This window comes from Manis javanica, chromosome 8 (assembly GCF_040802235.1).
Source record: "Manis javanica isolate MJ-LG chromosome 8, MJ_LKY, whole genome shotgun sequence".
Classification (NCBI taxonomy): Eukaryota; Metazoa; Chordata; class Mammalia; order Pholidota; family Manidae; genus Manis; species Manis javanica.
Window position 1 is genome coordinate 38,545,258 of NC_133163.1, and position 27,418 is coordinate 38,572,675.

At 35.3% G+C, this 27,418-nt stretch overlaps 1 protein-coding gene and 1 long non-coding RNA gene across 2 annotated transcripts in view; one reads left to right on the forward strand and one right to left on the reverse strand.

The window, feature by feature from the left end:
- The first annotated feature begins 2,468 nt into the window (after positions 1–2,468).
- LOC140850740 (uncharacterized) lies at positions 2,469–27,029 on the forward strand. The gene is made up of 2 exons (XR_012133802.1): positions 2,469–5,191; positions 26,667–27,029. It is a non-coding gene; the product is annotated as an uncharacterized lncRNA (long non-coding RNA).
- The window catches only part of HIF1A (hypoxia inducible factor 1 subunit alpha), a 37,039-nt gene continuing 17,379 nt past the window's right edge, over positions 7,759–27,418 (reverse strand). The window contains exons 2-15 of the mRNA XM_017672141.3: positions 26,696–26,886; positions 26,102–26,247; positions 25,934–26,018; positions 22,152–22,264; positions 21,335–21,537; positions 17,679–17,785; positions 16,390–16,537; positions 14,416–14,636; positions 13,463–13,749; positions 11,930–12,052; positions 11,385–11,803; positions 10,148–10,256; positions 9,580–9,706; positions 7,759–9,096 (exon numbers count right to left, since the gene is read on the reverse strand). Coding sequence (XP_017527630.1) covers positions 8,945–9,096; positions 9,580–9,706; positions 10,148–10,256; positions 11,385–11,803; positions 11,930–12,052; positions 13,463–13,749; positions 14,416–14,636; positions 16,390–16,537; positions 17,679–17,785; positions 21,335–21,537; positions 22,152–22,264; positions 25,934–26,018; positions 26,102–26,247; positions 26,696–26,886 — 2,431 coding nt within the window. The 3' untranslated portion in view covers positions 7,759–8,944. The remainder of the gene's footprint in view (positions 9,097–9,579; positions 9,707–10,147; positions 10,257–11,384; positions 11,804–11,929; positions 12,053–13,462; positions 13,750–14,415; positions 14,637–16,389; positions 16,538–17,678; positions 17,786–21,334; positions 21,538–22,151; positions 22,265–25,933; positions 26,019–26,101; positions 26,248–26,695; positions 26,887–27,418) is intronic.

Consider the following 27,418-nt stretch of genomic DNA (forward strand, 5'->3'; position numbering starts at 1 on the left):
AAAACGCAATTGAATTTTATGTATTGATCTAACACCCATTCCTATGTTAATTATAATAGGTTTTCTGCAGATCATTTAGGTGTTCTATAGAGACTGTAACATCTGTGAATGATAGTTTACTCTTCTTTTTAATCTTTATACCTTGTCTTTCTTTTTCTCCTCTTATTTTATTTCCCTGGCTAAGCCCTCCTATACAATGTTAAATAAAACCTTTAATGTTAAATATAAATACCTTCCCTTCCCCAACCCTAGAGATTTGTTTACAATGTTCTGTAGGGGAGGATGGGCAGATGCCCTGGCTGCTATATACAAGCTCCAAGTCTCACAATTTGGGGGTTCCTCTCCTATGGTATAAACCCTGATGCACCTAGCAGTGAATATCTGGCCCTTCTTGTATAGCCCAGGGAGAGTTGGGGTATGGGGAACCAGCATCCATATGCTGTGTAGTAAATGGGCTGGTGTTTAATAAAAGGTCTGGTGTTTCTATCAGTGTTTCTATCAGACCCTTCACAGTTTTGGGCTTACTGAATACAAAAACACTTGAAATCTCATCTGAAGACAATTAATAGTTACTAATTTTTAAAAAGTTCTTGTTCTGTTAACAATTTTTATTGGTCATTTAAAATGTTCTGAGTCACCACTACCTTTTCTTTTCATGAGTTGCCACTAGCTTGATAATCTGTATCCAGGCCACACTGCTCCCCACAGGCATCTCAAATTTGGCCTCTTAAAAACTAACTTTTCATCTGTCTTCCAAATGGCTCCTCCTCCTGCATTCCCTGCATACTCCCTAGAAAATATTACAAAGATACAGAAATGCAATGCAGGAACTAGAAGTCCTCTGGCATTCCACTTCCCAATTACTGTTTTACATTCAGTCATTATACTATTCCACTGAAGAAATTTAAAATACGGAAATAACATCATCGCAGTTTTGTTTTAGAAAGGCCAGTTTGACCACAACGCAGTGTGGCAGGGATGGGGCAGTAAGAGGGGAGGCAGAGGAGCCTCAGGAAGAACTGATGAGCAGTGTTGATGGACATGGAGGGAAGGGGTGATGAGAGAATACCTAGAAACAAAAACAAAAAGACTAAGTTGTTGACTTTGAGGGGGTGATGGTACTAAATCATTGTATTTAATTTTTAGGTGTGAGAAAAGTATTGTGGTTATGTCAGAAAAAAATGCAATTTTTAGACACATATACTGAATTATTTACAAATGAAATTCTATAATGTCTGTTATTTGGTTCAAAATAATGGGAATAGGGACCGGAGGGACGTGTGAAAGTACAGATGAGAAAGCCACTAGATGATGGTGGTTGTTGAAACTGGTGCTATGATCAATGCTGAGACAGCGACATGTCGCAGGAATGGAAGACTTGCTCTCCTGGCCGCTGGGCATGCAGCAGAAGTGGTCCCTAGCTGTCAGTCTTCTTTGGGCATTGTCTTGGCTGCAGACAACTACCTCACTAAAGGGGGCATCCCACATCCAGTGACTATCAGCATGGGGGCTCTGGGTCTCCCTGTTAACTTGGGAGGAGATTAGGTCATGAGAGTAGAACTCTCAGGGCTTACTTAACCCAGGTCCAGAGCTCTCCATGTGGCTGCTGAAAGCCTTTTGGGACTGCATCTCAGCTCAGTTTCTCCCTCTGACCACTTCTGTTTTTCCCTTTCCACATGTGTTGTTCCTTAGAACACTCCCTAATAAATGACCTGCAATCTCCATCTCTGAGTATCCCAGGAAACCCAAACTGCAGGGACACTGGGGCCTCATTATACTATCCTCTTTATTTTTATTTTTTGCACACTTTTGAAAGCTTCCATAAGGAAAATTTAAGTAAAGAAAAGAACTGAGTCAGACTGAAGGTGGTGGATAAGGGTGTGAGAAGTGACCTTTAGGGCTCTGGTTTTGGACACTGGGTGGAACCATTCACTGAGCAGGGAATGCAGGAGGAGGAGCCATTTGGAAGACAGATCAAAAGTTAGTTTTTAAGAAGCCAAATTTGAGGTGCCTGTGGGGAGCAGTCTGGCCTGGATACAGATTATCAAGCTAGTGGCAACTCATGAAAAGAAAAGGTAATGGTGACTCAGAACATCTTAAATGACCAATAAAAATTTTATTTAGCCTTCAGTTGTGTTTGTCCAATTACAGCTGAATGTATTAGTACCTCCATACCATGGGAATTAACCAAACTTGTAATGGCAGGCACTATATTCTAGAATATTTACGTCACCCACGGGTCTTCAAGTAACATTGTCTTAGTTGCTGTAACAAAATACCATATACTGATTAGCTTAAAAACAACCAACATTTATCCCTCACAGTTCTGGAGGCTCAAGTCCAAGATCAGAATGCCTGCTAGCATGGACAGGTTCCAAGGTGAGCCCTATTCTGCTTGCAGATTGCTGACTTCTTGCATCCTCACAGAGCCGAAGGAATGATGGAGCTCTCTGGAGCCTCCTTTGTAAAAGGCATGAATCCCATTCATGAGGGTTCTACCCTCATAACTGATCACTTCCCAAAGGCCCCACCTTCTAACACTATCATCTTGGAGATTAGGTTTCAACATATGAATTTTGAAGGGACACAAACATTCAGAACACAGCAAACATCTTGGACTCACTCAACCCTCAGTAGTTGTTCACTGAATGAATGGATTTCACTGGAAGAGCTAGAAATTTGTCCTCTTTCCCCATTCCATTCCTCTGATCATAATTCTCTGCTCCCCAGGTCACATGAGATTCTCTTCTACCTTCCAATCATGCGTGAGCTGTCCTTGTGCAACCAGAGTGGAAGCTTCCAGAAACAAAGATAAATCAAATGGGAACTGTGCTCTGAAAATACTACGAACTTTGTAGGGGAGATAAGACATGCATAAATGATCACAGAGGGTAAAAATATGGGAAGTAATAAAGCTAAAGGTGAAGTGACATGAAGTTTATAGGGGCAGCCAATATTTGCAGCTAATTTTGCCCAGGAAGAGGCAAAGCACCTACCCAGGCTGTGCTGGCTCTTCTTCAATTTGTGGTGTTAGCAGCTCATTTGATTTGGTTTCTACTTAAAATATTCTACCAATGGACTGGGGTGTCAGACAACACTTTATTAAGACTTACCCCATGGCTTGTTCAATGCTCCAATTAAAGAGTTGTCTTAGCAGTTGTGTGAAAAGCCATTTAAAAAAAAATTTGTTTCAAAGAGCAAATAATGTTACCCAGAAATACTTGGGAAGGATTACTACATAAAATAGTGTTTCTTAATGTTTTAATACTTCAAAGGTCTCTGAAAAATAGATTTGTCTTAACAGAGCCCTAGTCTACCTGACAGGCTATATATGAAGTTTCTCAACTTTTTTAAATGCCTTACCTTTTGTGCTAAACATTACAGCCCCCCAGCCTGCTCTTCTCTGTGGGGAATCACCAGTTTATGATTTCTTTCGCATCCATAAGGCCAACATGAGTTGCAGTACACTCCTTAAATGGCACCTCTCTAATTAAACAAAAACACACAAGGTGACTGAGGTACAGATCAGTTTTTATTAGTAAAAAATATTTTAAACACCTCAACCACTTCTTTAAAAGATAAACCCTTACTTTCTAAGAAATTCTATTTGAAAATTTTCCAGGAGAAAACAATTAAAATGTAGTCAGCTGTGGATATGCAGAGGCCAGGTTATTTATTCTAAACAATACCTGGCTTTGTACTTTACAACAAACTGTGCAATCACATTTTAATTACAGATTAAGTTTAAGGCCCCAAGCTTTTCCGTATTCTGTAAACTCACCTCCTTTTTGTCCAACAAGATTATTTTCACCCAGAGGATTCTCAATAGTTGGTCTCAGTAAGATGTGGGTACACAATAAATTCAAAATACACGACAAGCCAAAAACTAAAACTGAACACCTGAGGCGGCTAAGGTTTACATTTACTTAATCAGGGATATTGCAAAGTGCTTTATATATTTATTTACTTATTTTTATTTTTTATTTTTTAAATTTTTTATTAAGGTATGATTGATATACACTCTTATGAAGGTTTCACATGAAAAAACAATGTGCTTACTACATTTACCCATATTATCAAGTCCCCACCCATACCCCAATGCAGTGTTCATCAGTGCAGCAAAATGCCACAGATCCACTATGTCCCTTCTCTGTGCTACACTGTTCTTCCCGTGACCCCCCCACACCATGTGTACTAAACATAATACCCCTCAATCTCCCCAACCTGCCCTCCCCTTTGGTAACCACTAGTTCATTCTTGGAGTCTGAGTCTGCTATTTTGTTCCTTCAGTTTTGCTTCGTTGTTATATTCCACAAATGAGGGAAATCATTTGGCACAACGTGCTTTGTATCAACTAAATCTTCGAGTGCCTTAAGGAGAACGTATTTAAATAATTTATTTAATATAATAAACATTATAAATAACTTAAATATAATGAGTATTAATAACGAACAACTCTATTTTTGACCGGATTAGTAGATAACGAATATTTTTTAAACTGTTGCGCAGTCAAGCAAACTCCAATCTGTTAGGAGACTGCAGGTACTTTTCGGTTCTACAAAGCTCAGCTTCACACCACAAAGCGTTTGCTTGCGAATTCGGGAGACAGCGCTACAGCAACACATCAAATTTCATTCCCTGACCCACGCACCCCGCCAACCGGAAAAACAAAACCACACTGATGAAAAGCCAGGCATCAGAGCTCGACAAGTCACGGAAGACAGAAGGCAGCGAGGACCCCTGGCCCGGGAGGGCCGCGCCTCCCACGTGCGCTCTCACACGTAGGCGGGCGCCCCGAGCGGCCGCCCCACGCACCACACGCGGCAGCCTCGCTCCGGCACTCAGCCCGGGGGCCGCGGGGCCGAGGGCGGCGGCGGCGGCCGGGGCTGCGGTGCTGCGCCCCAGCACGTACCGGGGCGTGACCTGCAGCGCGGTGGGCGGGGCTTGGGGAAGTTTCTCCCGCAGGCTCGTTTCGCATCCTCATCATGTAGTAGCCCCGGCACCAGGGACGGGGGGTATCCGGTCCCTTCCGCATCCTTGGTATTTTCCCCGCAGAGGTCTGATCGCTGCCACTCTCAGGCACCTGTCTTTCCTCTCCGTCCCGGAATGGAGTCAAGGGAATAAAAGAAATTAAATAGTACAAGGAGATCGGGTGTCTGGGCAGCGTCTTGGATAAAACCGTCCACTACAGGTAAGAATAAAAATTATGTCCAAACTTCTGAAAGGTGTAAACACAACAAAGTTCCAGGAGACGTTCACAGGAGAATATGTGGCAAGGTGAATGTAGCTTTTATACTTAGGGAGATAATTTACGTTATCAAATTCTATAGACTGAATTAATTCTCTGTAAAATGATCTGGGACAACAGGTTCAGCGCTAAAAGTTTGAAATATGAGCAAAGTGATTAGTGACATTTAAAAAACACGCGAGTGAGAGATTTTTTCCTTTACATTTTGTGTGGATTCCAGCTAGCAGCATGTTTTCAAGGTTTGATTTAACCAAACCTGTTGTTAGAAAAACAAAAAAAGATTCTGGATTCTTTACAACTTGATTTTAATGTTGCTGTTAGAAATTTGAACTTTTACAATGTTTAGTTTTCATAAAGCCAGTAACTTTAAATTCATCTTTTGTGTACTTCAGAGATTTGGGAGAAATTAAGATTTGTAATGGTAGCTGTGAATTTATACAAAGTTTGAAGAAAAACGTGACTATTCAGCCAGCCAGCCAGCTGTGGGAGAACCACACCACACAGCTTTTTAGTTTATCGTGCTTCTTATACACCACTTCATTTAAACTGTCTTCATAACCAGATACCCAAATCTCTAGTTCAAATTCAAACCACACCAAATAGCATTTTAGTACACTGCTTTTATTCATTTCCATTTGGCCTGACATTCCTCTTAGAACATCTGTGTCCCCTTATTTCATTACCTTCAAGGGACACAGGACCTGAGTTCCCTACCGTCTCATTACTTTCTCCTGTTTGCTACTTAAACAGATAACAATGGGGAAAAGGTTTTTAGTGGACTGGCTAGCACTGCACAGCAGCATCCAGAGAAGCACTGATGGCCAGCTCAAATGCCCTGAACTTTAGGCCCGACTGTTTTCTCATCTACAAAATGAGGTAACGTGAAAATGCTTAGCACAGTCTAGCATATTGTACTTGATAGCTGTTAGATTCATTTTAAGTCCTAATCTAAAAGCCATTGTACTCAGCAGTGTACTCTGAGGAACTACTTTTTAGTTCCCAAGTTAGTAGTGAGACTTAGAACAAATGAACAAAATACACTAGTCCTTTGACATACTTTCTTCAGGTGCGAAAATAATACTGTGGTCACTCACTAACATCAGAACCAGAGAAGGGAAAAGTGTAGGCAGGCACAGGAAAGGGAGAAGCGCTATTACAGAATTATAGCTGCTAGGACAGGGTTATACTTCCTGGATAAAAGCATTATAAACCAATTTGATGGTTTCAGAAAGTGCACAATGCTGGGAAGGAAGGCTTGTTCTGCTATCTCAAAGAGCTTCAAGCACTCCAGGTTTATTGTAGGAATGACGAAGAAGTGGGTACTTGTTTTCTTCCAGCTCTACGGTCATCTAAAATATCTTTCTCTTCTAAATTATTGTTCTCATGAGTCATTTCCTGACTTCTTGTCATTATATTCTCTGGCCACTTACTAACATTTGAAAACTATACATAAAACTCTAGTTCATGACCGAAGCTAATTTACTACCAAAATAAGCCAAATTTTTGCTATTTCAATCTAGGAATATTAAACAACTTTATTCTAAAATACCTCTAGAACTACCTGTAATTAAATGCTGAAGATCATAGTATTTGTGGTGAAGTATACATGTGCCTGCAAAATTTTGGATTGAGTCTTAGTTATTTTCTTTTCTTCCCAAATTTTCATGTAATTATAATCATGTTTTCTTTATTCTAAGATAAAAACAGCCACCTAAGATCTGTGGCTTAGTTCATTTTGTTCAGGATATGTTAATTCTGTAAACTCAGGCACAGGACTGAAGTCTCTGACACTGCTTATGTAATTTGTCCATAAAAAATAATTTCCTGTTTATTACCTTTAGGAGCAGGAATTTAGTGATTTTTGTTTCTTTTTTTTTATCTTTATGTGATTTTTTTTAGAAGTAAGAATGTATTACTTTTATAATCAGAAAAGAGATACAGCTATTTGTACTTTAAAAGTACAGGAAAAAAAATGAAGAAAGCCATTTTTGAAAAAAATAGTATTAAAACAGAAAGCAAGGTTTGCTGTAGTGTCTGTCTTATTAGAGTATAAAGACTCAAGTTTAAATCTTTGGTCTGCCACTTACTACCTTTAAGGTTTGGACAAATCTGTTCACTAAGGGTCTGAATTTCTTCATCTGTGAATGGGAATAGATTAGAAATCTTTAGAGGAACTCCTAGTAGCCCTTATAATATTATGTGACTACACAATTTGCTTCACTCATCCCATTTATGTTAAAACATTAAAATTTTGTTTTACTTTAATAGGTTATTAAATTTGTAAATGACAAGTTTCTTTTCTAAAAGCATAGTTTTTACAGTGGAACATGATAGTTATTTAACATAACATTTAGAGACACAGTATACATAAAGGTGATGGCAATAACATAAAAGGAAAAGTAATCAATAGCAATGTAATTTTCATAAAATAATTAAAGTTGTTTAACAATTTTATGAGTTGGAGGTATTGAAACAACTATAATTTTAACATATAAGCTGATCAAAAGGGGCCTGGTCCACAGAAGATGTTTATTTGATGTAACAAAAACGATACAGTTAGTGTTAGATCCAGCCACAAAAAGCAAAAGGAATGAAAATTTGTACAATGCACATAGAAAAACAAGATGTTTACTGTGACGACTAGATATTTCTAAAATAATGCTTCGAAAATTACTCAATTATTGAAAATTACTCAATTATTGAAATCTACATGAAAACAGAAGAATGTTAATAGCGACAAAGTGCATAAAATCAAACATCAAATTTTGAGCAAATTAACACACTAGGCAACTTTGCTAACAAAGCATGGTTTTTTTTTCCTTGTTCACAATCTGCTCAAAATATCTTTATACCAACAGGGTGGGCAGAACATTTAGGCATAATATCAATTACACAATATTAGCATAAATTTCCACAACTACAGATAGGATATTTTCTTTTGAGCTGGCAAAGTAACTACAGAAACATCAGATCATTTCTCTGAATTGAGAATTTTATCCAAATAAATGCCACATACCTTCCAGATATATGCATATCTTTCTATATCAAGTAAATGGCTTTACCCATTTAAATAATAAACCATACAAGCATTTAAGAATCATTATTATATGATTAACAATGTCATGTTTCAGGTTTACCAATTTCATAGGCCAAAAAAAATTTCTTCTTAAAAACTAGTTTATAAATGCAGAATATATTGCATGAGTAACTGCTGGTATTTTTTTTAAGAAAATATATTGTGCAATTGTGGCTACCATGTACTGCTGGCAAATCATTACTGTTTATGTAAAATGTGAAAAAACTGAGTAAAAATTTTTCAAACTCATCATGATGAAAGGTTACTGGCTTCTTAAAAAAAATTATATTGGCATCTTATTAAAAATAATTCAATAAGGGACAAACTCCCTAGCCCAAAATAAATAAATAAAAAGGTGCATTTTAAAAATGATGCTACTGCAATGCAATGGTTGAAATAACAAAGAACTGTGAAAGTGTGCTGTCTGTGATCTGGCATTAAAGAACATGCTAAAAAAGAGAATTAATGTAAATTAAGTAGAAAGGAGATCAAAATTGAACTAACCAAGTTTGTGCAGTATTGTAGCCAGGCTTCTAAAATTAGATATAGAAAATATAAATAGACTGCTTTAGGTAATGAGCCACCAGTGTCCAAAAAAAGGAATGAGATCATGAAAAAGCTCAGTTAACTTGATCCAAAGCTCTGAGTAACTCTTCACCCTGCAGTAGGTTTCTGCTGCCTTGTACAGGAGCATTAACTTCACAATCATAACTGGTCAGCTGTGGTAATCCACTCTCATCCATTGATTGCCCCAACAGTCTACATGCTAAATCTGAAAAACAAAGAGATGTGTAAGTAAGTATTCATTCACCTAGTCAATCAATATTGGACACCCACTATATGCTAGGTATTGGGGAAAATAAGACAAATAAGCTATGGAAGGGTTTTTAAGTCTAATGGGCAAAACCACAGCTCTAAGTGCAATGAGGTGTTACTGGTGCTATTTCCTTTAAACAAGTGTTTAAAGGATACAATGAAGGCACAATGGAGTAATCAATTTAGAAGCATAAAAATGTGTTGCAGCTTCTGTTCAGTACTGATAGCACACAGATATATCAAAGATAATTACTAAAAATTTAAACTTACGTTTTGAAATAGATATGCCTATGTTCCAGCCATTAGATAAAATGCTACCTTACTTTTTAATCTTGCTAAGAAACAAAAATCACTCCCACTTGGAGTAAAGCTCCTAAATTTAAGTTTCATATATTTTAAGTTTTTCTGTGATGTTCACGAGTAGAAAGAATGGACTAACCAGAGGGTATTAAAATAATTGTCTTTTGCTCCATTCCATTCTGTTCACTAGATTTGCATCCTTTTACACGTTTCCAAGAAAGTGATGTAGTAGTTGCATGATCATCAGGCGGCTGTAATAATGTTCCCTAAAAACAGTAAAGTTATTTTTCAATCAAAAACTTTGAAATTGGTTTAAGTTGAATAATATGTTGGCAGGTTTCTTAAATGATATTCTGTCCTAAATTATGTTTAATGTTTTCTCTCAACACTGCTATAGTAGTCATTTTGCCACTCATTTTGGCAACTGTGGCATTTATAGCCTTACTTTTTACTCAAAATACATCTTTATACAACCTTACTTTTTACTCAAAATACATCTGCATTCTTGGGAATTTTTACACCAAGAATGTATTCATTAAATGTATGTAGTTTTAAGAAATATCATGTACAGTGAAAAGAACAAATGTATAAATTTCTGAAAATATAACTAGTATTTGCAAGAAACAAGGAGTTACCTATATACATATAAAACTCACAAACAGCACATTAACTAGACTAGAAAAGCAAACATACTCTCTCACACTTACAATTCCTACTGCTTGAAAAAGGGAACCATCATGTTCTATTTTTCGCTTTCTTTGAGCATTCTGCAAAGCTAGTATCTTTGGATTTAGTTCTTCCTCAGGAATGGTAGATCTGAAAAAAAATTTAATAATGGTTGTTTTATTTTTATTTAAAAAATATCCAACTAGCTTTAAACAAAATAAATAATGCCTGTTTTCCATCATTAAGGAATATGTTATACGTAAGAGAACTTTCCTGAATACTAAAGTTTATCACCTTAAAAGTCAAAGCTCAATTTTTAAAACAGAAAATTTCCTAAAATATGCATTTCCCTATTTATAAGATAGAACTGAGTCGACGTTTGTTTTTAAGTCAGAAGATTGAATACTGGCCTTTCATTCCACCTAATATAATATACAGATACTCTTGGGACTACTGGAATGCAGGTTATGGCAGTGCTTTATCCTATTGCTGTTGATACCTAGGACTTGGTCTAGGCATGTAGAGAAGGAATCATGTATTTCCTCCACACACTATACCACTGACTGGTTAAAAGTGCTTCCTTTGACCATGCCTTAAGTGTAAAGTATGTCAAATCCCATTACAAATTATATACAGAAATTGTAACTTAAAATGTAAGTGGTGTACAGAGTTTGCTCAAACTAGCTCCACAGAAGCAGTGTCATCAATCATGCTTAGATTTCTACTGTAGCTCTTAAAAACCTATTCAACCTATAATATAGCTAATCTTCTATTAAGCATCTAATGAAAAATAAAATTATAACCATACATAAAATTTTAATAGTCAACTTGTAAATACCTACACTGAATACTGAGGATTAAAGACCAGCAAACTCAACTGGGAATGGGGAACTGGAAACACCCTTAAGTGGGAAAGGCCTTTTTTCAGATAAGCTTAAAAAAGCTCCAAGAAATGGAAGCACTGAGGATTATTAACTAGTCTGATTTAACCTTCAAGAAACTAGGCCAATTTTTATATATTAACAGAACTTATTGGCTGGTAAAGGAATTAGAAGACCTTCTACCCCCTATATTTAGATAGGTTATATGATTATAGAAAATACACAAGCCAATTTAGAACTATGACTTGAGTACTGTTTTAAGTTCAGAATTTGTATGTCAATTTTATGTTTCTTAAAGCATATACTTCAGAAAGTTTGCTATGTTATAGTTTACCATCATGTAAATTTCTCTCAAAAATAATAAAAGAACTGTAACTTTAATGTTACATATAAATACCTTTGACTCAAAGTGACAGATAACAGGTTAGGGCTCCTTGGATGAGGTTTTTCTGTCTGTTCTATGACTCCTTTTCCTGCTCTACTTGGTGAAGCTGTCCGACTTCCAGTATCACTATATAGTGATGTTGTGGCACTAGTAGTTTCTTTAGGTACATGAGTAGGAGATGGAGATGCAATCAATATTTTAATGTCTTCCATACCATCTTTCGTCACTGTTTTTAATTCATCAGTGGTGGCAATGGGAGTGGCGGTAATAGGTTCCTGCATTGGAGTCGGCTGGAATACTGTAATTGTGCTCGCACTTTGAGGGCTTGCAGAACTGCTTTCCAATGGTGACAACTGATCGAAGGAACGTAACTGGAAGTCGTCATCCATTGGGATATAAGGAGCTAACATCTCCAAGTCTAAATCAGTGTCCTTTAAAACAACAAATACATGAGTTTTTACAGTGGTCATACCTTACAAAAGAAAAACAAGTTAAACCCAAAGTCACTTTCAGACTAAAAATTAATAATGTTTAATAGAAAATATAAGTTCATATACCTGAGTGGAAAATGGATTCTTTGCTTCCGTGTCTTCAGCAAAAAGTTTCTCTACCAATTCCAACTTGAATTCATTGACCATATCACTATCCACATCAAAACAATATTCACTGGGACTGTTGGGCTGTAAAAGGTATTAAATGTGTTCACTTTTTCCTGAAGAAGCTGGCATATTTTGCTAGTTCTTTCAATTTTCAAACCAGATCTCAGAGAATACACGACAAAGACACTATCATCTACCACACTTTATCTAACTGAGAAGTTAAATTTTTGAGCTTACACTTACAACAACTGACTTTGCCAATATGTACTTTTCTTATTGTATACAACATAACATCACTTATAAAATTAAGATTAAAAGATGCATTTATGTGCTTACTCTACAGAACAAAATTCATCTAGTGATTATACTCCTATATGGCACTTAACTGGCTAATAACTAGATGACAGATCCAGTGGAATCTACTTTTGTACTGAGAGGCCACATTCCTATAGTGACCTTAAGAATCTCATATCTACTCTGGGGTTGGGTAGGGGTGGAGACTTAAGTTCTTTAACTTGCATTCACCTTAATGAATATAGTACTATTTTAGGAGTTCTGAGTAAGAATTCTAACTAGAAAACTATAGCTATGTATTCTAAGCGTAAGATTTGATTCCCCCATCTTAGCACTTTTATTAGATTTACTTCTATTACATTAAAATAAAACAAATCAAACATTTTCGTGCTAGGCTGGGCAATCAGAGCTTAGGATATATTTTCCAGAAAGCTACGTGATTTCAAATCTCTGGCTATTACTGCCAGCTTGTATCAATAAGTATTTCGTGTAAATGTATTTACTGCTTGTTTCTCATTTATGCAGTCATAATATTCAAATCTGTGTTGCCCTACTCCGAGCATATTTTTAGACATAAGAAGCTCTGAAATTTAATCCATCTAGATTTAGAAACAGAACCTATGCCACACCTTTAGTCTTGGCCCAGCCTGGCTCTAAACGATTATTTTTATTGTATTTATAGGAAAACTATTTTAAGACAGAACTTGAATTAAAAATAGCTATTCAGTATTTACTATGTTAAGACTTGGTATTTTCATGTTATACTTATCCAGAAATTTACAACAGTGATGGAAATTGGACTAAATTGGGCAAAGAGCTTAGTTAGGGTCCTTTCCTTTTTAAGCCTTGTTATTGCCACTGGACAATTCTCAACTCAAAGGGTAGTAATGTGGGCTTAGAGCAATCAAAGGCATACACAGTACTGTTCTTTGTGGATGTCTAAATTCAAGACTTCTTTTGTCCTGTTGATACAGAGGAGAAACGTTAAGTTCTACTTTTTGACTTCTGTTAAGCCAGTTCCTTCCCAATGTTCCAGACCATCTCTGAGCCTAAAACATGCACTGAGGTCTGAGTTAAGCACATGATAGCTTTTGTAGTAATTCTGTGCTAAAATTCATATAAACCCATGATATCAAGTTCACAGATACATCTTGAACACTAAAACCTAAGTTATCCTTATTATACGATAATACCTACCTCCGGTGAACTTTGTCTAGTGCTTCCATCAGAAGGACTAGCTGGCTGATTTTGAATCTGGGGCATGGTAAAAGAAAGTTCCAATGACTCTGGATTTGGTTCTAATTTTAATGCAACTTCCTGATTGAGTGCAGGATCAGCACTACTTCGAAGTGGTTTTGGAGTTTCAGAAGCAGGTAATGGAGACATTGCCAAATTCATACTTCGCAGTTTTTCGGTGGATGAGGGGAGCATCACATCATTATACAGCGGAACTTCCTCAAGTTGTTGATCATCAGTTTCTGTGTCTATAGGTCAAAAAATTAGTGTAAAGAATATCTAGATTTCAACACATATAGTTTATACCTCCTTTTACAAAAGGTCTACTTCACACAAACAAAAATATTACCAAATTTTCCTTAATCAGAAAGTTTACAGATATTATGGTATAACTATAGTCTGAATTATCTTTCCAATCTACTATTAACAACTCCTGTTAATCTATATGGGAAAAAAAATCTCTGCAATCTCAACCTCTTCATACATTTTATTCATCGAACTTTAACAGACTTGGAAATTATACTTTTCCGTTTTCAATGTCTGATATTGTGGACTGATTGCTTATTTATCCTTTAAAGCAACTATACCTACTGCCATGTAACTGCCAAATTGTGGAGAAAATATAATAGTGGGATACAAAAATTGCAGGGCAGCTGAGAAAAAAAAGTGGGAAGAAACATCTTAAGGACACTTTAAGCAAAATTTCCAACAACTTAGCAAAAACAGGAATGCTGAGAAATTATAGGGGCAAAAATATTTAAGCAAATACTTTGAAGACTATGAAAAATGAAATATGTAAGACCACATGTCCAAATGATCACCAACAAAAAAATGTCAGAATAAACTTCAGTTAAAAATGGGCTCGCAGCAATTAAAACATAGTTGAGGCATTAACAAAACAAATAAAGACCCACCACTGCCGCCAAAATCTAAAGATATGATTGTGTCTCCAGCAGCTGGGGCCAGCAAAGTTAAAGCATCAGGTTCCTTCTTAAGTTTATCAAAAAGACTACTTGTATCTTCTGATTCAACTTTGGTGAACAGCTGAGTCATTTTCATATCTGAAGATTCAACTGGTTTGAGGACACATTCTGTTTGTTGAAGGGAGAAAATCAAGTCGTGCTGAATAATACCACTGTCAAAAAAAAGAGATTAGTAATTCTTAAATGGGCATTTGACACAATTAGGGGGTGGGGGTGAGTGTGGACTCTGAAATGATCTTGTCTCTTAAAAACTTCTGCTTTATGAAAAGGAACCTTTTAGGATGCTTTAACCTATTCTCTCATACACACTTGGTTACATTTAGGGTTTAAAACACCAATATGAAATAAAGATCTATTAAAGTTCACTAAAATATTTCATTTTAATGAATAAACTTCAGCTTTCTCTTTGGGAAGAGTGGTGGTGATGACAAAGAAATGTAATACATGAAGGATACAAACAGATCTTCAAGATTTTTGTGCTTATTCATATACAATGAAATTGGCACAGAAGAACTCTTTGGCACTGATACATGAGGCATGACCTAAGAATGGGCCCAGAATATAAAGATACATAGATGAATGACCAAAGTCTTTCTAAGAGGGGTGCCATATTTTCTCTGGTGGTAGGAAACTGATATATGTTGAACCACCTACCTACAGGATAGAAGTTGAAGAGGGATGAACAACAGCTCTATTTTCATGTTTGACCTAAATACAAATTTTACTGCTCCTTTAATCAACAAATATTGTTTACCATGTGAAATGAACCAAGGACAAAGTTTAAAATACCTAACCCTTGCCTTCATGAAGATTATAACTCAGTGTAAAAGTAGATGTGCAGTTAATTGAAGTGGTAATTGCTAAAATGTGTGCCAGAGAAGCCAACAAACTGTAACTCAGGCTTAAGTAGGATTTCTTAGGCGGATTGGGGTAGGGGGAAAGGAGGACATTCCAAGTGGGTGATTCTTACATAATGGGAAAGTCACAAAAAGAACCCTTTGACACCCATATTAAAACATTAAAGGATGGTGTGAGAAGTGGCAAAAATAAAAACTGATGACCAAAGTCTTCCTAATACACAGGGCCATCGATTTTAGAAAAAGGGCTAAATGTATGAAAGCATGGGAGTACAGAAAATAATTACAATAGTCCTACAAGTAGGCAGGGGTTTATCTTGGGGGGTAATAAAGGATCTTTGAAACAATTCTAAGGAACTTGAGATGATCAGATCCATGCAAGAAAACAGCCTGGTGGTAACATGGCAGATGGACCAGAAGGGGGCAGTCACCTACTGAAACATATCAAATGAAAGAGTAGTTTATGACATCTGTAATATTCACAAGCCAATCAACTAAGAGAAGAGTTCATGAATATATGAGCCATGTGTTATGATATAGCCTTTTATAGTACTCTCACATAGAATTTCATTTAATCCTCATTACAACCTTTTGAGGTAGCTATTATCGTTTCTCCTTTGGATAAAATTCAGAGAAATTTCATTTCCCCAGTGGTCACAGAGCTAGCTAATCAATGACAGAGCTATGACACAAACCTAACTATTCTAAGGCTAGTATTCTTCCTACAAAATTCATATCTGCTTTTAGATAGCATGCACATACTAATAGCTGTATGACTAGAACAAACTAATCCATAGGAGATCTGGTATTTTTTTCAAGATATTTTTAAAAATGAGAATGAAAAAGATAGGGATAATTAGCTACTGGTAGTAGTGTAATCACTGTAGAAAGCTGGCCTGGAAACTCAGGTCAGTTTGAAAACCATTATTAAGTAGAATTCTAAAGTAAAATAAAATTTAGTTCATGTTTATAATCTTTTCTTCCTATAAAAGAACAGAGTATCCAAAGAAGTTACTTGTTCCCCCAAAATATTTATTTCCAAGCTTACCTTACAACATAATTTACACATACAATGCACTGTGGTTGAGAGTTCTTAGTGTTATATATGACAGTTGCTTGAGTTTCAACCCAGACATATCCTCCTCTTTTGGCAAGCATCCTGTACTGTCCTGTGGTGACCTGTCCTTTAGTAAACACTAGGAGTGAAATGGAAAAGGAGTCATACAGAGAAAATAACTTTGAATTTTCAACTGAACAAATATTAAATGTTGGTCATTGTTTTAGAAATGGGGAGAAATGTTTATTTTAATGGCATCAGTTGTAATTGTTTAAACTGAGAGGGAGAAAAAGCCCCAACATAGCTAAAAATGTACCTGTTTGATTCTCCTAACTCCCTAAATAAAGTCCTTTCCTGTCTGTCTTCACTTTAAATAAAATGAATGCCAGGAATGAGGGACAGCAGTGACTAAATTCCTTTGATGATTGGTATGTTGACAATATCAGAAGGACTAAAGAATGAATAATCTTGATTCCAGAAAATATTCAAGAATGTGGTACTGCTATCATTTCCGTATATTCCTGTTATAGTTTCCAGCGAACAAAAGATGCTTCAAATAGCTGTGCTCATCTCAACCAATATGCTGAGGTCTTTTGGCAACTTAGGCAATCTTAAATAATTACTGATTTGGAAGAGAAAATATTAGGTTAAGTAGTAATGATTATATCACAACTACTAGGGCCCTGACTGCAGACTTGGGCCCATTCTGTGGCTCAAGGCTAATCACACTAACTCACTGACATTCAGGCATCCCCAGTCATGTTGGGAAGTCATCATGGTTACAGATCAAACAGGCAAGTGAGAAATTTCTAAGTTTTATTTACCATGGAATCTTCAAATATACTCATAAGAGTAAAATTGAATATTATATCTCATGTCAAGTACACTAGATAGAATACATGATGTTGGTCACTTTCATATTCACTGACTGAGCAATTATTTTCTGAATGTCTTCTTTATGCCAACCTTGCTCCGAATACTTAGATATGAAGTCTGAAATTCATGCTCCAAGTCTATGAAACTTTTTTTTAAATTCTTTGTGTTTAAAATGCCAGGGAAATTTTAAGTATTAGTAAAGGATCCTGCTTTAACTGGAATTGATTATAACAAGTACAAAACATAGATTTTATGGTGAATATTCCTTATGAGGTGATCAATTAAAATACTTAGTGTAGGAAGACTGGTTAATTTTAACCAAAGGTTAGATGTATAACTGAACAATAAAGAAATTGCAAGAGTTAAATAATTAGAATATCAATGAATCCTTCCATTGTACGTACTATCATGATGAGTTTTGGTCAGATGATCAGAGTCCAAAGCATGATAATATTCATAAATTGAGCGGCCCAAAAGTTCATCTGGCTCATAGCCCATCAATTCAGTAATTCTGGTAAGTAAAGAATAAAAGAAGTTAAAAGAGAAACTAACTAATAAAGAAAAATTTTGCATCTCCAGAGAAACTTATATGCATTAATTTTATGGACAAGTGAACTGTCAAAAAAGAAGGGCATCCTTTTTTGCTTATAATAAATTTACCTCTCACCTTTAGTAACAAAAAAAATGCGGCACTATGCATTTCATTAAGTCCTCTGGATGCAGCCTGCTATCTGATCCTTTTTTTATCCCCTTCATCCAAACTCATTACCTATTTTTATCATACTTTATTGTACATAACTCTTGGTGAAAAGGGTATTAATAGGTAGAACGTACTGCTAAATTAAGTAACAATTATAAAGGTAGTCATTTAAAATGTAGATTAAACCCATAACATTATTTTCCCATAAAACCAGATTCTTTGTGTATGTGTACATGTGTGTGTGCAAAACCAGATTCTTACATACCAGTTTCCCTAAGTAAGGTTTCACTTTAGGGGATTGGTATCTACTGTAAAATTTTAGTATCAACCAAAAATATCCACACTAAGAACTAATTAAGAAATACCTATTATGTTGGTTTTGGAAGATGCTCTTATACTTAGATTTTGAAATTAATTACATAAAATTTTAGGAATTCGTTTCAGATGACATAGTATCAAATGGACTAGAAAGTAATCCAGTTACCCCTTCTGGTTCCCTGGCAGTTCTTAACAGGACAGAGACTAGATTTTATTACTCTCTATAACCACAGTCTGAAATGAAACCCATTTCACAAGAGAAAGCTGTTTTCTTATAACCATGCTAAACAGAAATGTTCACTTCTTTCCTGGGAGCAAAACATGAGTTAAGCTTTTTGATTTCTCAGACTTTATATTCCAAAGCACTTTCTAATTGAAATTCAAGCAAAAATTATATCATGTACTGTGCCCAAAAAAACAACTCATTATAGAAAACACAAAGGGAAGATATCCTTCTAAGAAATATTAAAAGTAATAGTGTTTGTGTTTCACACTCTAAGGCAAGATCTGCTAGTTTACTCCAAAATAAATAAATAAATAGATAAATAGAAAGATATTTTGTAAAAAAAAACCAAACCATGCCAAATTCTAGAATTCTTTACAAAGGGCTATCCCTGAACACATTTACACTAGGTGGCAGCATTACAAAGGAAATTACTGTTTTTTTAAAAATGCAACAATAGTACTAAGTCTTTAAATTATGCTTTAAAAATTATTTTATTTGGTCTTATACAGGTTATATGTTTAAATAAAATTCCTATGGAATTAAAAACCTTTCATTATTTAAACTTTATATGCCTATGTTTGGCATTTTTCTGGGTGTGAAAATGCAAAGAAAGACAAAACTCAACATGTAGCTCATCTTATGGTGTACTTACCATACTACTTATGAAATGATGTAGTATCTGCAACGATGGAGAGTCTGTTCAGGAATCAGAGAAACCACCCCTATTTGTAAGTAGGAATAGTGTAACAATGGGCAGCTTCTTATAGAAAACTTATATGAGTTGAGTATACAAGAGAATCAAAGAGAGAAAATCCATTTCGGGAAGAAGGTACATGACAAGCATAGAGCTGAGAAAATGCCTGACATGGTACAGGCAACAAAGACTCTTATGTGGTAAGAGGGGTCAAATGGGGAGAGGTGAGGCTGGAGAAGCAGGCAGGAAGATGAGATTAATGAGGGCCTTGTATAATAAGTTCAGAAGCTCTGATTTATTTACATGTCAGTCAGTGCTTCTCAATCTGAGTTGAGCTACGTCTATTGCTAAGGAATGCAAGATGTGAAAATATAAACAGCTTATTTTCCTAGAAGACCAATTTTATTTTTATATAAAAGAAGTATTTTTAATGGACTAGGCAATCTGTGATCTAAAGCAACTATGCAGTATACTATTCATTCATTTTAAGTGTCTCGAGGGCAAAGATTGTTAATCTTCATTTCTACTTTTGCCAGTTATAATACCACAAACATAGCAGATGCTCAAGGAAATGTGCAGAATGACTATAAATGTAAATTAGTACAGAAAATACTACAGCTATTTGTGGGATATGTTGGATGTTAGAAGACTGATACGTGTATTAGATTGTCTCAAAATTGGGCAAAAATTTTTCTGAGTCTTGGTTCTTAGGAGTTATAAATGTGAGAATTTCCTAGAAAGAGTTCTAACCAGAAAACATAGTAGAAAAAATGCTATGACAAACATATGTAGAAGGAACAATATAGTTTTGGGAAGGAACAAAGAAAGCCCCACAAAGAAAAAGATGTAATCTCTGGCTCTTGGAAGGTTAAGTATGTGTTAGGAGTTGAAAATCTCATTGCAGAATGGGAAAATATGTGCAAAGGCACTAAGAATAAACCAACATGTGGAGCTCGCTGGCTGTAGGGTTTTGGGGGCCACAATGGAAGGGACCCCGCTCCTCCTGATTAATTTGGAGAAGTGGGCAGGGGCCAGATTGTAAATATCTTTGTTTGCCATGCTAATAAAAGTTTAGATTTTATTGTGCAAGTCTGTTTTTCTTTCAGCATTTCAAAATGCACGCCTTCTTTTGATCAATAAAAATCTGCCCTTCTCTAATATTTTTATAAATATAAGTTTTTGTGTGTGAAGATGAAGGGAAGCAATTGAGGCATTTTCAACAGGAGTACACAATCTGATTTTAAAATTAGGAAGTCCACTTTTTGGAAACCTGGATGAAAGCCTAATAGGGCACAAATCTATTAGAAGAGAGGCAGCTTAGGAGACTACAGCAACAGTTCAAGCCAAAGGTAATTATGAGCTGAAGAATTCAGGGGAGGAGAGCAAGCGTTTAAAGTAGAGAATAGATCAAGACACATTTATAGATAATAAATCTGTTAGATTTAGAGACCAAATGAGTATAGCTAACAAAGTAAAAGTTAAGGATGTCTTCCAAATTTGTTGCTGGAATCATGTGTCTACAGTGGTATATTAACCATGATAGGCATTAGAAGAGGAAAAGCTGTTTTTGAAATTGTTTTTTGGAGTAGCAGTGGTACAGTTCAGTTAGAGAAATATTTGGTTTATAATACTGAAGAATACCTATCCAGATAAAAATACCAAATTGGTAATTAAATATAAATAGTTAATGAACATGAATTTGGGAAACAGCAATAGAAATCACAGGCAAGGATGAAGCAACACAGGGAAAATATGTAGAGTAATATGTCCAAAGTTTTCCTTACTAGGCCATAACCCAAAGTAATCTACCTTCCTCAAATTATGCATTGTCTATCTTTAAAATATATTTATTTTCTCTTAAAATAAATTAGGAGCTCTAGAGGAAAAAGACCCCATCTTAATTTCTGTATAGCATCTGGTAGAGTAAGCATCCATAACACATAGTAAATGTTCATTAATAAATAGAGCTGAATTAATGTACAACCTTGACCTAACTTTACTGAGTTCTACAATGTATCATTGAATGCAATGTTTGTAGTGGAAGGAAGCCTTAACTATATAGTGTAGAGTTAAAAAATTCTATACAGTAAAAATTTCAAGTTATATTTTGTATCTCACTTACCTTTCATCACAATAAGAAAATTTCATATCCAGACTGTGACGACTGAGAAAAGTCTTGCTATCTAAAGGAATTTCAATATTTGATGGATGAGGAATGGGTTCACAAATCAGCACCAAGCATGTCATAGGTGGTTTCTTATACCCACACTGAGATTGGTTATTGTTGGTATCATATACATGAATATGGCCTGTGCAGTGAAGTACCTGTGTATGAAGAAAACAGGAGTTTTTAAAAAAAAATACAATGCTAACAAACAAAGTGCAGAGATAAAAAGTTGAGTTCTGACACGGCAAGTAAGCTTTGCTAAAACTTACTGTCATTACTAGATTGACTACAGTTTTGAAAATAGTAAATGTTTTCCCTACACTACCACCCATGACCTACTTCTCAGGTATATTAGAATAACTTGAAAAAGTTTCCTTCATACAAATCTGGGTTGATTTTTCATTCATCTGGTCATCGTAGCTGTTTGATGGTTATTTCTTGTTTGATGTTTTAGCACTGAGCAAAGAAATGATACAATGATGAATAGAAAATTAAGCTTTATAAGATTCAAATACTAAGTGATTGGCAATACCAACTGATTAAGTAACTTGATATACCAGTGTCACAATGTGCATGATTTTTAGTTTATGCCTCCAACGGTAAAGTACTAAATACTACACTTTTTTGTTTTGGATGTTAAATCTGCAAATGCCAAGGAACAACTGTTAAGTTTTCCATCACAATTCCAGTGCTATCTTAACACAAGCAATGTCAAGATATACAAATTTATCTATAAATCCAGTAATCACCATTCACAGGTCATTTTACTTACTTTCCATGTTGCAGACTTTATGTTCATAGTTCTCCCTCGGCTAGTTAGGGTACACTTCATTCTGAGGAAAAAGCTTCGCTGTGTATTTTGCTCTTTACCCTTTTTCACAAGGCCTAATGGAAGCATGAAATAAATTTAAAAACATTATTAAAACATTCAGATTTGTTACAGTAAAAGTAGCACAGTACCCAGCACCCAGACGCTGTTCAATTAAATGTCTCAGCATGAATACAGCGATTCACATCCTCTTGGCCCACTCCAATACATCCAAGGGATCTAATACTCTCCAGTCAGTAACAGAGATTCACAACAAGAGTGATTCCCTGAGTTGGTGGGAGGAGATCTGTATTTGGGATAAGTTAATCATTTCACATTCAAGCCCGTAAAGTTGGCCAAATTACAAAGAAGCATAAATATGGCATGAATTTGCCCTACAAGTGTGCTATTATTGTACAAACACACCCCAAGAAAAGAACTTCCAATTAACTCCTCCGAACCTTTACTAAATGTGTTAGCTCAGTTTACAGTAAGCAGTCCATGTATTTATAGAACTTTTAAAATAGAAAATTTCAATAGCAAAGAACATTTTTATATATATGATTTTTCCTTAAGTCTTCCTGAAAAGCAGGCAGGAAATTATTTCTACTTTGCTACAAGGAGAAAAAAAATATACTGAATGGCTTTTTAAAAAGCAATGTTATAGTTAGATTCAAGTCAATTTATTCCCATTCCAAACCTCATGTAATAAAAAATGAGATAACAGGTGACTAAGCAAATAGTCACTTGATTTATCTTCACTGATCAGTCTCGTTCAAAACAAATAAAAAATGTTCATTATTCAGGACCTGGCAATACAAAGATGAGTAAGACATACTGTTTGTCCTGATATTGCACCCTTAGAAAGATGAGTAAGCCATATTGTTTGTCCTGACATTGTACCCTTACAAAGGTGAGTAAGACATTTTGTCTGTCCTAAAGAAGTTAAAAATTTAGTAGACGTAGTGAGGCCAATGACAACAATACAATGCAGAGTAAGTGCCAAGACTAACAAAAACACTTTAAAGAAGTATAGAGAAAGATTAGAAGATAACTTCCAGTATAGAGGAAATCAAGAAGTGCTTCTTAGAAAAAGATACATTAGAATTTCAGTAAGTAGAGATAAATTAGGATATTCCCAGTAGAAGGAAGAGAATGAAAAGCACTGATGTGGGAGAACTGTACATTTGGGGAACAAGTAGATAGATAGTCCAGTTTGGCTGCAGTATAAAGTACATATAGCAAAGTAACAGGACCACAATAGAAGGCAAAATTAGGGTGCTAACCCAGAGCCTTGGGATTCTGAGTCAAGAAGAAAAATCAGGAACTTAAGGGACGTTAATCTAGCAGTAATATATGTATAGAATTAAAATACAATGGTGGTAATGAGGGGCAGAGCAGTAGCAGTAGGAGTGAAAAGAAGGGTGACCAAAGACGAAGAAGCAGAATCCATAAAACTTGAAAACTGATGGAAATAAGGGAGAAGAGAATTTTTTAAAAATCTGTAGATTTTAAGACAACTATATTGAAAGGAAAGTGTCAAGTAGAAAAGAAACAAGGTAGTAAGTTTAAATTTAGGTTTACTTAGTAGAAATGCTGGACTTTTGAGGAAGATGAAGAGTTCTAGCTCATACTCATAATGGAACCAGGCAAGCTAGGGCAGCCTTGGTGCTGATACAAGTTATTTGAGTTCACCTTTAAGGATTGAATTTGCCCTCCCTAGAAGCATCTGAAATGGGTTTTTAAAAGATGCCACAAGAATCATTCTGGTCTCGTTAACTGTGTGCGTGTTGTGGTTGTGGTGGCAGCAGAGATCCACATGTAAATTCTTTGAGGTATTTTCAGTCCTTCGTTATCTAAGCTTGAACTGGACTGACCTTTGTAAAGCCAACACCTTTGGATTGGGGTATCAAGTTAAATTTGAAAACAAAGGTAATTGAAAAGTACTAGCATTTTCCTAATGGAAGAAATCTTTAAAAAAACTGAATTTTCAGCCCTCTAGAAATAAATCCTACTTTATAACAGTTTAATGAACTCTAAATCATCATTTTAGAATTTAAATGAAAGAATAATAGGACTATGCTGTGTAAACATACCAATGGCTCTTAGTGCACCGTGAAAATGTGATGCATTCCTGCATTCCACAGATCTTTTTTAAAAGTGCAAATAGGCATTTTTGTTTCTCAACAAAACTTAGAATATTCATTAACTGCATTAGGAATGATTTTTAACATGTTCATGTGCTTTTAAAAAAACATTTGATTAAAAACATACATTTACATGATTTTAAGTAGACCTTATCTGATTTAGAATAATGCATTAGCATCAATATCCAAATCAAAATAAGACTTCCTAAAATCCATCCGTTTACAGTCTAGCCCAAGGGAAGCACTAAGCAGCCAAAACAAACCTCAAATTTTAAACACTAGAAGCCATATAATAAATGCACTGGCTGTCCACTTAGGTCCTTGTCCAGAGTGTATTTACTCCTCCTTTACAGAGAATTCTAAAAAGTATGCATCTGCATTTCAAGTTCACAGTAAACAGATGTTATGAAATTAAAAAACAGGAGAGGCCTTTATTGACAAGGTGAAAAATGACAGCAGAACGCAGTCAGAGTTGGTAAAAATGAAAAGAGCTCTAAAGTACTAGCAAGTGTGCGCCTGAGCCAGTCCACCTGAGTTTAACCCACACTCTGCCTTTACTAACCACAAAATCTTAGGGAAGTTACTCAATAACTATGTGCCTGTTTCCTGGTAAACCAGAAATAGTTTACTTCACAGGATTGTTGAGAGGAATAAAGGAGGTAAAGCACATAAAATGCAGAAAACAGATTACTGGCAGAGTAATCTTTCACAAGAGGTTAACTATTATAAATAAGATGAAAAGGAAAACCATTTAAAAAATTATTCAGAAAGTACTGTAATTTCAGGAGGAAACAAACTTATACATTTAAATTGGAAAGCTGCAAAAAACAAGTGCAGAGCATAATGACAAATTGTCACAGTGGCAACATTCAGTCATAAAACAAAGGTTAACTTATGATCAGCACCTGTTTAAGAAGACACAGGTGTAAAAAAAGACTTAATTCTTTAATTGTTAAGTTATTGTAATCAAGAAATACTTTCTCAAAATCTTGGAACATTTGATTATTTTTAATAATTCATTCCTAAGAGTTAGAGGTCTTTGTAGGTCTTTTTTGTTCTTCCTAAGAATGTGGGGGCATCCATAATGTAATAACTTTGTAATCTAACTAGACTCGAACTACTGTGAATATCCTGAGAGGTCAAATAAGCAATTATTATGCTGTTTATAAGCAATTATTATGCTGTTTAAAATTTGGTAAACTTTTTCTTTTCTTTTTCTTGGGCCTTTAAAAAGCCTGAACCCAAACTGACACCTCAATCTTAATAACTGTCTAAAATCCTATCATCTGTACTGTGACTGCCCCTTGCCTTGAAGTTGTATGTTACAAATTAACTTCTATGGTCCTGATTTTTATTTATTTTTCCATTTTATTTGATCTAGTGTTATATCCATATAATACCTATGTATGGTATTAGGTGGGATTAAAAAAATTTTTTTAGGTATTTTTATGACAGATTTAACAAAAAACAGGGTAACATTTTATTAAACATGAAATGTTTTGCCTTAAGTCAGTAAAATAGCAAAATTTAAAAATTATTAACTGATTAGGTTAAAAACCACCTATCACATTAAATCAAACAATAGACTTTTCTTCTCACCATTTCTGTGCGTAAGCATTTCTCTCATTTCCTCATGGTCACATGGATGAGTAAAATCAAACACACTGTGTCCAGTTAGTTCAAACTGTAAACATATTTTTAAAAATTAGATCTGTATTATAAAATCATAAAAAACATATACAGAAGGGCTCTTAACGTGTATTTTACCTGAGTTAACCCCATGTATTTGTTCACATTATCAGAAATGTAAATCATGTCACCATCATCTGTGAGAACCATAACAAAACCATCCAAGGCTTTCAAGTAGAAGCAGTTCATCTGTGCCTTCATTTCATCTTCAATATCCAAGTCACCTAAAAAGGGTGAAAGAGGAAGAAAATAGTTTAAAAGCTATACTTAAATCATAGTAATATTTAGATGTTTCAATACAGTTTCCCAAGATACTTTAACATATTCATGTATTTTTTTTCCTGTCACTCTCCTTTTAACATAGAATAGTCAAAGCCAAAGGATAGGGAGACAAAAATTAGATTTGCCAGTTGCTTTTAATGATTATTTAAAGTAATGCAGCAAGGCAAACCACTGAAAAAGAAGGGTCATGTAACATATATTAAGTAGGTAACTACAGCAAGAGAATAGGAGGGAAAGGCCAATACCTTAAAAACTGACTGAAGCTTTAAAAGCAGGTAATAAAAAGGATATTATCTTAAAAACTGAGAGTTGACCACTTTCTAAATATAATTGCTAATTATTTCTAATTTCTGATTTTTAGGCCTATTATGCCCTTGTAAAACCACTCACCAGCATCCAGAAGTTTCCTCACACGCAAATAACTGATGGTAAGCCTCATAACAGAAGCCTTATCAAGATGCGAGCTCACATTATGGGGAAGTGGCAACTGATGAGCAAGCTCATAAAAAACTTCAGACTCTTTACTTCGCCGAGACCTCGCTGCATCTCTAGACTTTTCTTTTCGACGTTCAGAACTTATCCTATTTAACAAAAAAGAAAGAGGAGGAGGAAACAAAAAAGTCAGAAAATTTATTTTAGTTTGCCTTTGCTTGAATAAAACTTTTTAGATGGTTCTTACCACAGTTGGAATAGAAGATTCATGTAATTAAATTATATAGAAAGACTTGTCTACTGTATGAATACATTTTTATAAAAACTACACAAACTTGTGGATTACTGCAGACATAAGGAACTCTCACAAGAAGTCCAGGATGAAGCTTTAAGCCTGTCCAAAGTAGGTGTTTCCTCCCTGACATATCAAATTGGAGAGGATGTTTTTGTTCTAGCCAAAATCTTAAAAGTGGCCTAATCAATAACCTAAGGCTGCATCTACATAGTAGTCTCAACATAGAGAAACGATGATTAAGTCTAGGGTTACTAAAGCTGTACACAGTAACTTGAAAACAAAAGTTGTTACACAGGCAGAACAGTTATAGCTACAAACTACTTTTGACTCAAGTTTCTTTGACTCCAGTACTTTCCCACCCTCTACCATACCACATGAACAATACT